Source organism: Anguilla anguilla, chromosome 1, assembly GCF_013347855.1.
Source record: "Anguilla anguilla isolate fAngAng1 chromosome 1, fAngAng1.pri, whole genome shotgun sequence".
NCBI lineage: Eukaryota > Metazoa > Chordata > Actinopteri > Anguilliformes > Anguillidae > Anguilla > Anguilla anguilla.
The window spans coordinates 25,001,002-25,018,133 of NC_049201.1; the positions used below are offsets into that span (position 1 = coordinate 25,001,002).

General features: G+C 42.3%; 2 protein-coding genes across 3 annotated transcripts in view; one reads left to right on the forward strand and one right to left on the reverse strand.

The window, feature by feature from the left end:
- The first annotated feature begins 6,100 nt into the window (after window positions 1-6,100).
- On the forward strand, window positions 6,101-14,251 carry ndufaf7 (NADH:ubiquinone oxidoreductase complex assembly factor 7). The gene is made up of 10 exons (XM_035412683.1): window positions 6,101-6,219; window positions 6,620-6,780; window positions 6,990-7,070; window positions 7,564-7,674; window positions 8,377-8,590; window positions 9,029-9,087; window positions 9,966-10,079; window positions 10,811-10,954; window positions 12,311-12,484; window positions 13,010-14,251. Exons 1-10 carry the CDS (start codon window positions 6,105-6,107, stop codon window positions 13,220-13,222), a joined length of 1,386 nt encoding a protein of 461 aa, XP_035268574.1. The 5' UTR covers window positions 6,101-6,104; the 3' UTR covers window positions 13,223-14,251.
- Window positions 14,252-14,254: 3 nt separating this feature from the next.
- prkd3 (protein kinase D3) overlaps window positions 14,255-17,132 on the reverse strand; it is a 66,196-nt gene continuing 63,318 nt past the window's right edge. For both annotated transcript variants that reach the window (XM_035412642.1, XM_035412650.1), the window contains one exon: window positions 14,255-16,982. In XM_035412642.1, coding sequence (XP_035268533.1) covers window positions 16,809-16,982 — 174 coding nt within the window. In that variant the 3' untranslated portion in view covers window positions 14,255-16,808. The remainder of the gene's footprint in view (window positions 16,983-17,132) is intronic.

Below are 17,132 nucleotides of genomic sequence, written 5' to 3' on the forward strand. Positions count from 1 at the left end.
GTTTGCAAGAGTCTGAACTTGTGCTTATGGGTTATCCCTCTTAATATTCTGCCTTTCTAATGATGCATAAAATGAAAACAATGTGAAATTTCTACATTCTGCTTTAAGGTGATAGGTACATCCATCCATCGATCCATCAATTATCTATACCCACTTATCTCTGGTCAGGGCACAGGAGGTGCCAGAGCCCATCCCAGCATGCACTGGGTGAGAGGCAGGAAGACACCCTGAACAGTTTGCCAGTATGACAGGTACAGTGCCTTCCAAATTATTAACAGCCCTGATAAAGATGAGCAAAGGCTATACAAAAAAGTACATGTCATGTTTATGCTCTAAAAGAGAGAAAACTATATTCTTTATTCCACTTTACCATTATTAATTGTACTTAATTCCTCAAAGAAAAATACTTTTAATTATTCACAGTTAAAATCAGTATTTAAAATAAAGAAATATTCCATTTATGGTCTATTTATCATCCCTCACCATGGGGAAAGCCAATGAACTCTCAGCAGAAACAAGACAAAGCATTGTTGACCTCCACAAATCAGGAGACGGTTACAAACAAATTACTATAAGAAAACTAAAGGTAAAGTGGAATCGTGCATCTTGCCCCAACTGTCTGGGAGTTGAAGAAAAATCTAAGGGCCACAGTTGGAGATCAACAAAACTTGGTTGCATCTTGATGATGCAAAGTCTTCAGATTTACCATCAGACACCATCTACAGTACATGGAAAGGTTTCCAAAAAATATAATGAGGGCAATTGTGTTAAACTACTTAAAAAAGGGAAACACAGCATTGAAAAAAGCATGCACAATGCATATGATGAAAAATTTAGGCCATTGAACTTTGGGGTCAAAGTTCAAATCATTGGTGGGGTGGAGCCACTGTCACTGTTGCCTGATTGGTCTTATGAAGCTCCTCTCAAAATAAGAATAAAAACAAATATATTCAAAAGACAAAAGTAGTACATTAACCAATATTTATACAGTAAATATATTGGGTCGTCTTACTATGTGCTAGCAAAAAGTAAGCCGTGTGAAGGTGTGGTTGTGACTGCGCTCCTGGGGCTGGTGAACAGCCAGTCTGAGGGCAAACAGAGGCCTGTCAGTGGAGGTCAGTCCCAGGGGTTTTTCTCACACCATCAACATGAAATAGAACAAGCCAGCGGAGCAAACAAGATCTTGCGCCATCGGTCCCCCAAGCCCCCAGTGCCTCTTGTTTACCCCGGACCTTTTCTGATGCATTGTAGCTGTTTGTTTGGTTTTACGTCCGAGACATCTTGCACTGAAGGGTAGGGATGGGGAAGAGCACTAAAGCGATCTGTCATGAAGAAGACCGTATCCCCTGGAGATGTCAGAATCGGGGCAAACTTTGCAAACAAGCCCACCTGAGCTGTACGAGATACAAGACCTCTGCTTAGCTGAGGACTGAAACCTGAAATTAATGTTTTCTTTTTAGAATAATTTTTCCCCATTTATTTCTGTTAAATGTGGAATTTGAAATTGTGCTTGACTCACTCCTGTGCCACCTGTATGTATGTTAAGAGAATTGCATCTATAGCACTCAATGCACCTTCTTTTTGTGCTCTTTGGAACAAATATCTACATTATGCGTTACACTCCACAAGTTTTTGTTTGTTTGAATGTTGCACTTCAAATCTGCACATATTGTTTTTGTGTTTTATTTTTGTGTGCTTGCATTTTGTACTTCAGGGCAATAAGTTTTTGTTTTTGAATGGTGTATCTGCATCTCAGGGCTGCTTGTGTTTGCATTTACTGTTTTACATTCAAGGGCTGTTTGTTTTTGCGTGTTTATGTGTCGCAGATCAGGGCTGAAAGTTTTTGTTGTTGTTTTCTTTGAATTTATATTTTGTACTTCAGAGCCCTGTAAATATCATTCTAAATGCATTTTATTTGTCTCTTTGTTTTTCAGAAAATTGGTTATGAAATTGAAGCCAGAAACTTCACAGGAAGAGAATATCAGATATCATAGTGTCAGAGATGGCCAGCCTCCATTAAACAGTTGTCTCCACTCCTGAGTAGCCTTTAGGTGAGGAGGGATTTCAGTTATGACACCTGTTGGAAGATTGCATGTGTACACTTTCTATATCTATGCATGGAAAACAGTGCCCAAGGGGTACCCCTCATTTGCAAGGTATGGTACATTCCTTAATGCTGGGGCAGGAGCCGGTGGGTAACTGGTAATGACTTGCCAAAGGTCAACAGTGTGTTCCACTTTTTCTGCCTATAGGTAGGCCTACAAAACGCATACTGTACTCTTAAATTTCTGGTACATACAGTTTTGAAGGATTGCTCATCTGTCAAATTTCCTCACTTGTTTAGGCCACCTCACTTATGATTGATGTTCCCGAACTTTCTGGGTGCAGGACTAACTTCAACGACAAAATGCATTTTCAACGATCCTCTCTTTACTTCAATGGAAAAATACTCAATAAAAATAAATGTAACACATTATTGAACGAGTGCTTGTACAGTCGGTATAAGCCCTCCTGTAGTGTTTAATTTGACTGGTGTGCAGGTCAGCGGAGAAGGTTACGATGTGCAGTGTCTTTCAACCAATCTCAGGCCCTTTCCCAACCCAGAGTCTGGGCAACACTAGCCTATTGGGTAGGGGAAGACTGAATTAGTGATTGAAAATGGAGGACAGTTTTGAAACTCAGACAGGAAATAATTTATTCCGGTGATTAGGCCGTACATTTCTCTGCACAGAATTTACTCACGAGTGAGCCAGCCATCTGCCACAGCCGGCTGTAGCGGACAATTCCCACTGCTGCTCTTTTGTTGTTCGAAAGAATCATGCATGTCAGCCAGTCTTCAGGCGAATGCATTCAACAGTGTCAGACTGGCATTGCCCATTAGAGCTGGACACTTGACATCATCATAGCTGAACTTGTTTACCAGAGGAAACCTGTGGAGATGTGGTGCTATTGTACTAATCACATCTAGAACCTGTACGATAACTTAAAGCTTCCTCTTTCAGCCTACAATGGGAAGCTATCTGGTGCATTATAATCAAGTGTTGCAGAGAAATAAGACAATTTCAGCCTGTAGCCAAATCCATTTAAAGATATGCTTTAAAGTGCATTTAGTAACTCATTTTGTGAATACAAAAATCTGTTTAACATGGACTGAGCATGATCCAATCCATTAACCGTGCATGACAACCAAGCAAATTCAGCCCCTCAACCCTCCATTTTGTAAGCGGTTACAAGTTCATAAAACTGCACTTTTAGCAGCGAAATTGCCTGGAATTCTTTGTAACCCCTAATTTCCTGTTGGGAATTTACCCATTATCTCTCTTGAAAATTTTGTGAAAATGGAGAAGACCGATTGATAATCATCTGTGAATTAGTCCTACTCCCATCACATTATAGTGTTACTCTTGTCTGCGTAAAATACCGGATTACAACAGCCACACAATAGGATAATAGCACATTTTAAACTACATCCTCCACTTCAAGCCTTCATATAGCACATTTCATCATACCATACTGGAGCAGCAGCTTTCAAATGCACCGACAGCCAAGAGGGGTCCTCGAAAGACTCTAGTTCAGATTTTAAATCCACGGATTACCCACAAAACCAGAGTCGAGTCAAGCTCTTTCCATCCCTCCATCTTGAATATGCCTGCATTTCTGGGATTCTCACCATCTTTTCTGCTAAATCTTACTGAAAACAAACACACTAGATTTACCGCACACGGTTCAGTCATTGGCTTTAGGGAGTCTGCAATGGATATAGTGGGGAAAAAACAGCACAATTTAGGCTATATGTGTTCACGTACATGGTTTAGCCTATATTGTAGGCCTGTTGCAAATCAATTTTTAAAAAAATATATCAGATAAAAAATGTATGTCTCTTTGTTGGTACAAATAGTCTAAGTACAAAATAGCCTGTACTGCATGAAAACAACTTCCAAAGTGAGATGTCTTGTAAGTTTAGACATCAATGGACAGTGAAAAGAGATGCAATTCAAAGCAAGGCCTCAGTAAGCCTATTATTTGTGGAAAAATGCAAGTGTAATTTATGTAACTATCATTACTACTGACTACTTCAATTTATTAATATTTTTCAATTTTTTAATAGAATTCTTTTCAGATAAAAAAATTGAATTATTGATTCCTATCTTGTTTATATTAAAAACAGTGTTTGACCACCAGTTAGCAAATATATTCCACAACAATATTGATCTGAACACACAACAGTTTAAATTTTGCGATTAGATTTCTTATTTTTTGAGATAATCATGATTTTGTGTCACTACGTATAGCCTAATTGACCCAACAATTTCCGATGGAAACTCCTTTGTAACCTTTGATTCCAACCTTGCTATTGCCATTTACTGTGCACAATGAATCACATTAAAGCTGCATCAGAAAATGTATCTGCAGAGGGCATCTGCACAAGACACACAAAATAAAGATTAAAAAATATATATATAGTCTTTTTTTTCTTCAAATCACTTACATGTCAGTATTGTAAATAAAACTCCAAAGAGGTAGGACAGGGAAAGGTATGAACTGGATATAATCAGTGTTCTTCTGCAGAAAAGGAGTCAGTTCACACAACTTGTCTGTCCAAAGTTCCACACCAGGGCAGTCTCTCTGGCCACTTATATCATTCAAATCACACCACTAATGTTTACTTCAAGTGTTAGCAAATCATAATTTGTTACGTTTCACTGGTCTCCCAAATAAATTCATTAAGGTTAGATTTACTGCTTCTGAGAGACTGCTTGGGCAGAGCTCCCTTGCCATTGAAAACACCCTCCCATCTAAACTACAGGGTTAGTTATTGTGTTAGTTAATATGAATAAAATATACACACATGTAGGCCTATATAAGATACAAGTCATCCACACATATCCCCAACAGTCTGTTATACAGTCTATATTTTATAGTACAATGACTAGCGATGATTCGTTGATTTGCAATTGATATTTGTCATTACAGAGGTGTAGATAGATAGTTTGATAACATGTTGTTACAGCCTTGTTCGTAGAGCTCATGAACTATTTACAGCTCGTGTTCACGATCATACTAGCCAATACTGTTTTAGATTTTATCTCATTAAAGCGTTATTTTTAATGTAGCTAGGTTATTCATTCACCCATACACATAGGATAATCATTTCAGCTAAACTGTGTGACGATCAGCTAAACAAAGAGCTTGGCGAATAGTTAACTCAGGTGATTCCACTGCCAAATCTATATTTTACCTCACGGCTCTGCGCTCACCCAGCACTAAACCAATGTCTATTTGTCTAATATCAAACCGATTATCGCGCCTTGGAAAGCTATTCTGTCCCGACAGGACGTGGGCAGTAATTCGGAACTTCCGGCTGGAGGCTTTCAAAATTAAAGCCTTTTTTTTTGTTTTTTAATTTGCGTTCAAAATGCAAATTTGCGATACTAAAATAATGATAAACCCTAACATTATTTTCATTTCATTTGACAGAGCACAAAAACATGACATAAACACAGATAATGATGGAAACATAGTAATATGTATTTGACTATGTAACTAAATAGTCAATTTCTGCCATGTATACTTTGTAAACCAGTCTACTGGAAAAGCTATGCATAAATATTTGTGAAAATTGGTAAAATGGATCACACACGGGCCTAAAATATATTTTATTCAACATCACCTGGAGCAAGCTTGGGTAGAACCCTAGCAAAAAAAATGTATCAGTGATATAAAACTCATCCCATGTAGTAAACAGACATTTGATAAGTAACAATATTTCCATACCTAATATATAAACAATTCCGAGGGTAAATACAGGAATACAGACATAAAACTCAGCAGATTTCATTACGAGATATACAAAGGAATCAAATTCACACAATTTTTTGTTAGAATCCTATGTTTTCACAGAAGAGCAATTTCACAGGCTCATAAACTAACCGAGAATGAGATGACATAAAATTATCAGTTTAAGTTAATTTACAACCTAATGTTATGATCGAAAGATCGTTTGCACTAATCTCATTCATTTTGGTTCAGTACTACAAAACAGTTAACAGGAAATATAAGTTTTTTATTTTATTTTGAATTCTTCCGCCCTAAGTGACTACCGGATGTTATGTCCTTGTGGTTGCTCGCTTACTTTAGCATGCAACTTACTGCTAAACATGAGAGCGTTATCTGTTTTGCAAAGGGCTTGTGTCCGACAAATTGCATTAACGTGTTCAGGTACGTTAGCCAGCGCAATTCATTGAACCGTGTACGTAATGCACAGTTTTTACTGTCAGTTAGCATGATAGGGTATCTTAACATTTTGCTTGCTACGTAGCTATATGCATTCAATGTCATAAACGCTAACCAACGGGTTGGCATAAATGCACAATGTAACGCCTAACATTATATCAAGGTTTAACTTCAAGACAAAGTAACGGTCCACGTTTAGAAAATTTGCCGTTATGCCAACGCAGTATTTAGCTTACAGATACTAGATTGCTTAAGGAACCTTAGCTAAATTATGCACATAAAAGTTTACTCTGTAGTCTTGATATAACCTTTCGAACAGTATAATCTGGCTGCAGCTAGCTACCAAGCTAACTGTTATATGCATTATTTCTGTGGTGTGAAACAGCAAGATGGAGATGGACCGAGAGCAAGAGTTTCTCAAGCACAATCCAGGAGAAGCATACGCCGAGCAACGCGATGTTCAAGCACCTAACTTCCAAAATCAAAGCGACTGGTCCCATTTCAGTGGCAGAATACACGAGGGAAGTTCTAACCAATCCTGTGTTGGTGAGTACGTGTAACTTTTACGCCTACACAGTTTTCATAATGTTTTTCAGTATAGCTCGTCCTCAAAGATTTGAAACCTCAAAGGTTTCACAGTCATGGAATCAGAATACAAAAATAGCCTCAACTCTAAATTCCTGAGTGTTATAATCATGATGTCTAAGGAAAAGTCCATACATTTTATTAAAAGTAGAGTGTTGTTCATTTTCCAGGGATATTATGTGAAGAATGACATGCTGGGAGCGGATGGGGATTTCATTACATCGCCAGAAATCAGTCAAATCTTTGGAGAGGTTGATATGACTTTTATCCCAATACTAACCTTCTTCAGATGTTTGTCCAGTCTGTTTACAAGTTTTTGTTTACATTCGTTCCTCTGGCTCTATTAGCTGATTAGCTGTATACTCCAACACCATTTCATTCGTGCATTAGATCACAGTAGAAGGCGTAGCCTAATATGCAGGCACAAGAATAGTATTCATCTGTCATTACTGTGATGTGCCTAAAATGTCAGATTGTATGAATGACTGGATTCTTTAAATAATTAAGAGCAGAAGTTAGCATGAGGTCCAGAAACTGATATGGCCCTCTCTGTCCACCCATGTTATAGAACAATACCTATCTTAGGGAATTTTGCTCTAGTGACAGAATAAGTCCTCAGTCGCACTGCTCAAGGTGATCACTGGTGTAGAGTTCATAACTTGTTACTCTAAAAGTAGTCATTTATGTTTTGTTACTCAGTAACTCTCTGGCACTCATAATGTTTTTCCCTGCTTTGCTATGTAGTTGCTGGGGATCTGGTGTGTGAGCGAGTGGATGGCAGCAGGGAAGCCAAAGGAGTTTCAGTTTGTGGAGTTTGGTCCTGGAAGGGGTTCCCTGGCCAGTGACGTCTTGAGAGTGAGTGCATCATTATATTACATCACACCCCGAGAGTTAATGCATCATTATATTACATCACACCCCGAGGCTGAGTGCATCATTGCATTACATCACACCCCGAGAGTTAATGCATCATTACATTGCATCAGATCCCGAGAGTGAGTGCATCATTACATTGCATCAGATCCTGAGAGTGAGTGCATCATTACATCCTGAGAGTGAGTGCATCACTGCATTGCACTGCATCCTGACAGTGACACTACATTACACCCTGATATTGAGTGCAGTTTTGCATTACATTATCTCCTGATACTGAGTGTGTCATTGCAATGCATTACATTACATCCTTTAACAGAAGGTCTTATCCAGATGGATGTATCAAAAAAATACTTCAGTGTATAGGTTAGTATGTGGCGTGCCATTAACTTGTCTCACTCTAAAGTCAGTTTGTCCACCTTACTCTCACGTCTGGACTTATTTAGGCTTATAAGTGCTCCAGTTGCTCCATTACAGATTTGTATTTTTCAAAAAACATGCTGAGGGAGATGGGGGATCAACTTTAGAAAAATGAATTTACTGTACTTTCATATAGTAGCCACAGGAGGGTGCTGTTCCCTTTGCTAATCTGTTGAGTGAAAACAGCCAAGTCATCTTTCAGTAGTTGAGGGCTGAATCTAATGGAAGAGTCTCATCTTAATCCATCTCTGTAAAATTTGTCAGGTGTTCAGCCAGCTGCGGGCGGTGCTGGGCGGGACGGCCGTGTCCGTTCACCTGGTGGAGGTGAGCCCCAGGCTGAGCGAGGTGCAGGCCCGCAGTCTGACCGGGGACCTGAACCAGGTGTCCCGCAGCGAGAACGACCCGGCCTACCGCCGGGGGACTACCGGCACCGGCCTGCCCATCTCCTGGTACCGCAGCCTGGACGACGTCCCTAAAGGTGAGCCGCAGTCTTTAAAAATCAGTTTTGATCCCCTGCCAAATGCTGATGGCTGGCCTGTTCCAAGCCTGATTGGCTGGAGGTGTCGCTATTGGTGGACCATATTTGCTTACCGCAGTCAGGTATTCTTTAATGGGTTTTCTTTATTTAGCATAGAGCAGACACCATCTCTATACATCCACATTGATGTTACTTAGTTAAGTCAGTCTGTCACTCAGTCAGGTAGTCAACTTATCCCCCTGTGGGGAAATTGATTTGGCTCCAACACGCAATGCTAAGGACTTATGAACATCAAGATGCACAATGGGGAAATTCATCTAGCTGTTACACATAGCACAAAAAACATCAACGTTCATGGATGTTTGCCTGTGTTCGTAGAGATGGGGAAAATGGGCATCGCCATTTTATGATGGAATGTGTGCTCTTCCCTTGATTTAGGCTTCAGTATCTACCTTGCCCACGAGTTCTTTGACGCCTTGCCGATCCATAAATTCCAGGTAAATTTTTGCCCCTGGGTTAACCACCACATACTGTGCCTCCTTGTCAAAAGTAAAATTATGTCAATGCTAGTAAGAATCTAGTTACAGTTCAGTCTTTCATGCTTCCCTGGGTTACTGCTGCACTCTGCACTCAGACTCCCAGTCATTGTCAGTGATCGATAAGCCTCAACGCTGATCGACACCAGCCTCCTTCACTATGTGAATGTCAGAGAGTAGAATAATCACTGGCTAATGGTTCAGCTTTTCAGGGTGTGGGTGGCTTAGCAGTAGGGATGGGCGATGTATTGCGGCGATATTAATTGAATGCAATAATGGTTGTAGCCACCGTGTGGTGTATTGCCTGTCTTCTTCTTCGTCTTTTTCGCTTTAATTATTCCTGATGTGGTAGTATACAACCACACTTCAGAGGTCATGTGAAATACTTCCGGAAAACCCTTGCCACTGACCATAAGACAGCCATTGAGCAACTAGGCCTCGTAGCTCCATGTGATTGAACACATCACATGATCACATGGAAACCTTATGACCTTGGTAATGATTGGCTGTCTCATCAACATCCTGTAACAGTTTTTTTTTCCTCCAGAAGCATTTCACCCAGCCTCTTTTAGTTTGGTTGTTTACTAACCACTTCAGGTATAATTAACAAGAAAAAGACGAAAGGAAAGGTAATGCACCATTTGGTGGCCAAGACCGCTATCGCATTTGATAATTATCATCGCAATATACCCCCATTAGCAATAACTAGACGGGTGTAATTAGAAATTCCATATTGATGAGGAAAAGGGGGGGGGGGAAGCAGGTGTTCTTTAAATAATAATAAGGAAAGGTTGAGTCCTGTACTGAAAATGATACTTTCTCGTTTTGCGAATTTTGAGAAAACGAAGCGGGGCTGGAGGGAGATGATGGTGGACATCGACCCCGAGGACGCCGACCGGCTGCGGTTCGTTCTGGTGCCGGCCCCCACCCTGGCCTCCTCCGCGCTCATACAGGTCTGAAGCCGTTTTAAAGCTCTTCTCTTTCAGTCACCGCTCCCCGAGGGCATGGAGGAGACAAGCTGATGTACCACAAGCACTACTGGAGTTTTAGAACACTGACAGAATTTTTTAAAAATAAAACATTCCAACAACCTACTCTTCAAAGGGTTAATCATTATTTATTTTTGGGAAGTAGGGAGACTGTTATGTTTGAGGAATTACTGTATAGCTCAGTCCCTGAGAGTATAATGAGTATTACCATTATGAATGAATGACCTGCAACTCAATGGCACAGAGGTTGTTATTTCAAAATAATATCCGTGGTTACATTTTACCATTGCTATAAGGGTTACAGTGAGCTCCGTATGTTTGGGACAAAGACATATTGTTTTCTTTATTTGGCTCTGTACTGCGCGATTTTCGATTTGTAATCAAACACTTTATGTGTGGTTAAAGTACACATTCTCACCTTTTAATTTTATTTTTTATACATTTTGGTTTCACTATTTAGAAATTGCAGCAGTGTTTATACATAGGCCCCCCATGCATATATTATGGTGCCCTGAAATGGGGGGACTATTTATTTAAAAAAAGTGCTGTAATTTTTACATGGTGAAACCAAAATGTATAAAAATACCCTTTAATAATTCATGAATAATGACTGGAGTGTAGCTGGTTTGACAGCTTCTCCAGAGGACAGCGATGTCCTTTTGTGAAAACGTTTAACGTTGTCCTCCGCCCTCCAGCCGGACGAGAGCAGGGAGCACGTGGAGGTTTGCCCAGAGGGGGGCGTGGTCATACAGAAGCTGAGCGGGCGGATCGTGGAGGACGGGGGCGCGGCCCTGATAGCGGACTACGGGCACGACGGGACTGGGACGGATACGTTCAGGGTGAGCGCGCTCAGAATTGTACCCGAAGTGCGGGCTTTCGGTCGGCTGCCTTTAAGAGCGTGGGCCTGAGCTGTCAGCAGAGGTGGAAAGTCCAGGGATCGGAAAGTGTAAGTCCTGCTACGTGTTTCTTCCACCCTTGGACTCGTGGCCAGCTGATTTCGTTCTTCCACCCTTGGACTCGTCATTCGTTCTGCCTCCTGGTGGAATAATTGTACTAATGGGCACATTCAAGTGATTGGAACAAAATACTGGAGAGGACTTTTCTTTCTGAATCTGCATTCTCCACAAGCCCGCCAGTGGCCAGGATGACAGCGTACTGAGATTGCTCATGTCAGACCTGCATTGCTCCCGAAATCATTCTATGAGTGGAAACTGCTTTTTGCTTATGTCATTTGTTCCTATTTTAACATTTCTAATGGGGCTCTGGTGAAAAATTGACGAATTTTAATGATTAATAACGGACAAAAGGCATTTTTCGTTTTCTGATTTTTGGATAGGTTTTTGGACCCTTAGATATCCATGCCCCTGTACTGATGAAAAGTAATTTCCTCTTGAAAAGCATGCAAAAGTGAGTTTCATTAGTCAAAACAGTTGATTTGTACTGTAACATATGATCATTTTATGATTTACAGTAATACACGATTTAGCCGTTTTATATTTGGAAATACTAAGGGACACCAGGGTACAATGCTTAAATTTTGCTTCATAGTTTAGTAGTTCTGCATATCACTCTCAGATTTTTCACACTTGTGGTCAAGGAGTTAATGATCCAGGAAATGTATAGTTTTACGTGTTTTACAGTTGTGATGGTCAATATTTCATTGCAAACTAAAGAGGGGCAACTTCAACGTAGCATTTTTCACCTAGATTTTTGTGTATTTGTGGCACTTCATTTATACCTAAACTATGACAATTAACTAAACTTAGTCAGAATTACTATTAAATGGTACAAGTTAGTATTAGTATTGAATGGTGCTAGTGTCTTGCTTCATTTAATCTAATTTCCAAGTCTCTGTGATGCTCACATCCTGAGATATAAAGCCTTAAATTGAACAGTACATAAATAGGTGATTTGGCATTTGTGCGAAGGGCATAATGAGTTGAGCTACCATGTGGCTGCCTGTCAGTGACTTATCTGAACCAATGGGATGGGTTTTTTTTTTTTTGCTATCCACGGCATAAGCTGATTGGTTCGGAGCAGCAAGTCACTAATAAAACTGGTAGTGTTTTGATATAAAGCACACCCTTCATTTTCTTTTCACCTCAGAACTTATGGATGATAACTTGCCCCACAAAAGAGGCGGAGCAACACCAAGCCCACAACCGTTAAAGCACTCGTCGATTTTTTTCTCTCAGGGTTTCCGGGGTCACAAACCCAACGACGTGCTGAGCGCCCCGGGCACGGCGGACCTGACGGCCGACGTGGACTTCAGCTACCTGAGGAGGCTCGCGGGGGGCCGGGTGGCCTGCTTCGGCCCCGTGGCCCAGCGCACGTTCCTGCAGAACATGGGCATCGACGTGCGCCTGCAGGTTAGTCGAGGCCTGGAGAACCTCACTCTCACACAGGGCTAACAGGCAAGCCAACTGCAAGAGGCCCAGTAAATATTTCCAGCTGGTTTATTTCTGTTTCTCAGGTTGGGTAACTGGTTCTCAAAGCTTGATATTAAATTTTAAAGGAATTCATTTGCTTAGAACTTTCATTATTATTTCTTTTAACCAGGCAGTTCTTTTTTCTTCAGAAAACAATCTGCACGTTGGGATGACTTCATGTTGACCTACACTTTTGGTTTCCATTTATGACTGAAGTCACTGACGCTCCACCAAAAAGAGATGAATATGTATCAAAAACTAACTTTACCAACTAGTTATTTTAACCCAAATTTGTTGGCTAGAAAGATGCTATTTTAAGGCACCAGATTCTCTTGAAGTTCTCTTAGTTATTTGATGTGTTTGTGTGGTGTGAGTGCAAGGCAGAGTTCCCCTGGGGGAACACTGGCTCAGTTGCCGTGAGACCAGAACAAAATGGAAGCCGCGTTCTGTTCTTGTTCCTCCCAGGTTCTGCTGCAGAACAGTCCGGACGCCTCGACCCGGGCCCAGCTGACCCGGGGGTTCGACATGCTGACGGACCCCGCAAAAATGGGCGACAGGTTCAAGTTTTTCGCCCTGCTGAATCACAACCGGCTGGCCCCGCCCCCTCCGGCGGAGAAGGGGAAGAAGAGGGCGCCTGCACCCCTCCCTGTAGCAGGATTCAGCGAGCTGAAACTTTGAGCCCGAGGAGGACACCTTCGAGGAGCATGGCTCACCCCTTCCTGAAGGGAACTGACACTCCTGCCTTTAATGCACCTTTAGTGAAACACCCTACTTAGCCTGTTAGTGTGCCTGTTGACTTGTAAAACCGGAGAGGAGGCATCTGCCTGGCCTGGCTACAGTTTGGGTTCTCCCTCCCCGGTGGGGGGGGGGGTATGCCACCTCATCCTTTAGGGGTTTGGGTGGGAATCTGCTCCCAGCAGAGCACTGCTCCTCTTTACAGTAATGGAGACAGGCGTGGGCCAATCAGTCGGAGCACCAAATAAACTATCCAATTAAACATGGTCCTGGTTACCATGGAAGTAGCCAAGCACTGATCTGGACTGATGTGCCCCACGCATTGGACTGTCAGAGAGGGAACTGCTGAAAATCGCCTTATGGAACCATAGTTTAGGAAACCCCGTTTCCACCTGGCCAATTTTGATAGAACCAAATGTGTCTGGAAAAGACCATGCCCTTCATTACACTGACCTTGGTAGACCCAATAGAACATACCTGTTTACTGCATTTCATTTGTGCACAAACTGTTTTTATTGTATCAAGCCTTTTTTACTTGTCTATATTACATGGTAAGTGATTTATTTGGTGCATTCATGTATGCATGAAAAAAATGCTGAGCTGGAATTGAGGAGGGTTTCATCCACAAGATGGACCCCTCCCCCTCCAAACTTGCGGCCTTCACGTGCATGTTCAGTTGTGGAAAATCCTTTTAAAGGGGGATCATGCAATCCAGCCCTGGCATTGGCATGTAGCACCACTGTGATGTGGTAGTTGGCTCTCTGCCCCCCTCCAAACTGCTGCACATGGTAGCACCCGAAGACCCAAAACAAGGCAGTGATTTTTGCCCAGAGTTAAATTCGGGAGGTCTTCTTGTGCTTCTTGTTAGGTCAATCTCACTGCTGCAGTATCGTCCATCGGTTCGTAAGAGCGCTGGAGGCAAGTTTATTTAAAAAGGAATTTTTGTGGCAAAAATAAAAAAACCAAATCCAAGAGTGTTGTAGCAATTTTATTAAGTCTAAATACTAAAGTGTACAAAAATACTGACACCTGCCAATCCATCGGCAACCCAGGCGGGTGACGGGGTTCTCCGGATTGCATCTCTGGCCCTCGCTGGATCCTGCGTTCCGTGGTGGTGAGACCTACGCCCCGAACCCTCTCCCTGCTTTACCTGGAGGGCCTCCCGGCTCAGTCCAGGGAAAAGCACTCCCGATTCAGTTCAGCGGTGGTCTGACCTGAACGTGTCAGGGGGCGGGGCTTCAGTCACAAGCCGATTGGTCCCTCTGGAAAACGGTCACCATTCAGGGAGAGCCACCAAATTCTCCGCAGTGATTTTACCATCCTCTGTGGTTTTGGGCCTCCATCACTAGCCGTGAGTATTCAATAGGAGCGTACAACATTTGTTTGGGAAACCGTATTTAGAGATTCAGAGTGTTTTAAGATAAGTGTGTAAACCGAAGATTGCGGGTAGTGGAGAAATGGCTCAACCATACGCTTAGAAGCCACTGGACCACAAACCTGGCACAGTGTCACTCTGCTGCCTCCCATATAGTGCCATGCCCAGGACAGAGTGATTTGCCCTGACCACATTTACTACCCTGGATAAGCATAAATTCAACTTCAAAAGATGACTGGCAGGTCGGAAGGCTAGGCGCTGTTTCAGCCGTAACTAGTTTCCACGGGATGAAGGACATTCTCTTACTGAAGGTGGTGGATTGAGGAATTGAACACTAACAAAAAAAAAATGAATGTTCTTGTCTGAGGACATTTCTACCATGTTAGCTGCAGCGCGTTTCCTCCATCTTCAAGGCCACAAAACGGACGCAGCGCGAAAGCGTCGCGTTTTTAGGAATGTTAAGCAGGAATGTTGCTTCGTGGGTCCACTCCGCTGAATTGCACTTAGAAAAATGGAAAAAAAAGTGTTCCGTTGCTGGAATCTCTCGAGCAGACGCAAACGTATATATTCAGACCGTGCTGTCCAGGAGTGGGGACAGTCCTACCAGCTTCACACAGTTTGGTTCCAGTACTTAACTGCACTGACTAGGATGTGCTGCATGATGAGGCATAGACAAAACAAAAAAGGGTCTCTCCACCTCTCAAAAAAAAACAAAAACATGCAATGCATAACACATAAAGATCATGCTAGTATCAGATATCACCAGTCGTTGAGCTGGTTTCTTCACCTCTATTGTTCTAGTACAGTCTCTCATATATGCAATATTAATTTTAAGTTATACATCCATCTTGGAAAGTATAAGTGTCCATACTGCAAAGCAAAAAAAAATAAAATAAAATAAAAAAGTGACATGGTTGGATAAGGAAAAGTAAAACATTACAATGGTCATTTCAGTTGTTGACATTGCACTTGGAATGTTGGTCATCAGAAATGTAGATGAGAGGGAACTGTTGTGAAAAACTTACATCACATCCTGATTGTCATGAAACTAGATTGACAAATGAAACCATGCTGACAATAAGGGATAAGGCCAAGGAAATGTTTGAATTATTTTAGGGAAGCCATACCAAAACTCTGGGGGTTTTTTTACTCACTTTGGTGACTCAGTTTTTTGCCCAGGTGATGGGGAATTGTAAGTATTCAGCAGCTTTTTTGAAGTTATTGAATGAGCAACTCCATCAGGTAGTTTTACAAAATTTCTAGAACATTCTTTTTTTGTGGAGCCCCCTATAAAAATATTAGTTGCTTTTGCTAAAGGACATTAGCAGCAGCTGTTGTTTTTCAAACCTTTGCTTGACTTTTTAGGACCAGTCAGACAAGGGTAGCTGACCTATAGGGCAAAAACATTCTACCCTTTGTTCAATACACATATGTATTGAGCACATTAGCCTACATTATGCGTTCCAGTTCAAACAAACAAAACAGCTGAAAATCTCTTGGGATAGCAAAACCCATTTAACCTAGTTATGCAGAGATAGCAAAAACACACTTTCCAAAATCTCACATTTAGAAAAATAGGCCATCTAAACCAAGGGCAACTGTGCTTTTTACTCCTTCATTTGGTCCAAGCTTTTACCCTTTCTGGGTGGAGCGGAATTGTGCCACGACTATTACCATTCTGAGGCAGAAAAATATAGGGGAAATTATATTTCAAACCAAATACGTTCAACAGATGCATTTTTATGGCTTGTCAAAAAAAAAAGCAGTATGTTAAGTGGAGAGAGGGGCCTTCGTTCAATCTCTAGAATGAGCTTCAGTCTATTTAAAGAAAAGGGGAAAAAAGGAGAGCACAAAGTCTGCGAAGTGCATTGGTCTCCTGTCCCCCGCACTCTAGCGCCGTCGCACGCACAGCGCCACCTCTCTGTTCCACGTAGCATAGCGCGACCGCCGACCGGCTCGCAACGAACGCGCCCCTTCACCCGGAGGCCGAGCTCCGGCGGCGTCCAGCGTCCAGCGTCCAGCGGTTCTCTGCGGTGGCCAGTTCTCAGAGGAGGAGGGAGCGCTTTCCCGAAGGTCTCTTGCGGGCGGAGAGGGTTTCCGTGGCCCCACCGTGTGCATCGCGCACGGGGTGCAGGTGCTTCCCCGCCCCCCCCCTTAGGGCCCCTCGTCCATGTCGTCCAGGTTGGGCGCCATGATGAAGTGCTTGGGGTAAAGCAGGTTGTGCCTCCGGGCGTGCTCCTCCCAGCGGGCGTCGTCGCTCTCGTGGGTGATGTAGCGCTCCCCTCGCCGCGTCTCAAACTCCCTGAGGTCCAGCCACGTTTGGTAGTCCTGGATGGGGAGGCAGGGGTTTAGCATTGGTACACACATGAACTGACCTGAGAAGCAATACCCTAAGAGAGAGTTACAAAGCAGGATCTCAACGCCCTGACCTGCTGATCTCAACAATCCATTAAAATGATATTCAGCACTCTGAATATA

What these genes read in the sequence shown, in the direction of transcription:
- ndufaf7 (XM_035412683.1), top strand. Translation starts at nt 6,105, where the DNA reads ATGTTATGTCCTTGTGGTTGCTCGCTTACTTTAGCATGCAACTTACTG. An exon ending in AATTGCATTAACGTGTTCAG is followed by an intron (nt 6,220 to 6,619) that starts GTACGTTAGCCA and finishes GGTGTGAAACAG; the next exon opens with CAAGATGGAGATGGACCGAG. An exon ending in GCATCGACGTGCGCCTGCAG is followed by an intron (nt 12,485 to 13,009) that starts GTTAGTCGAGGC and finishes TGTTCCTCCCAG; the next exon opens with GTTCTGCTGCAGAACAGTCC.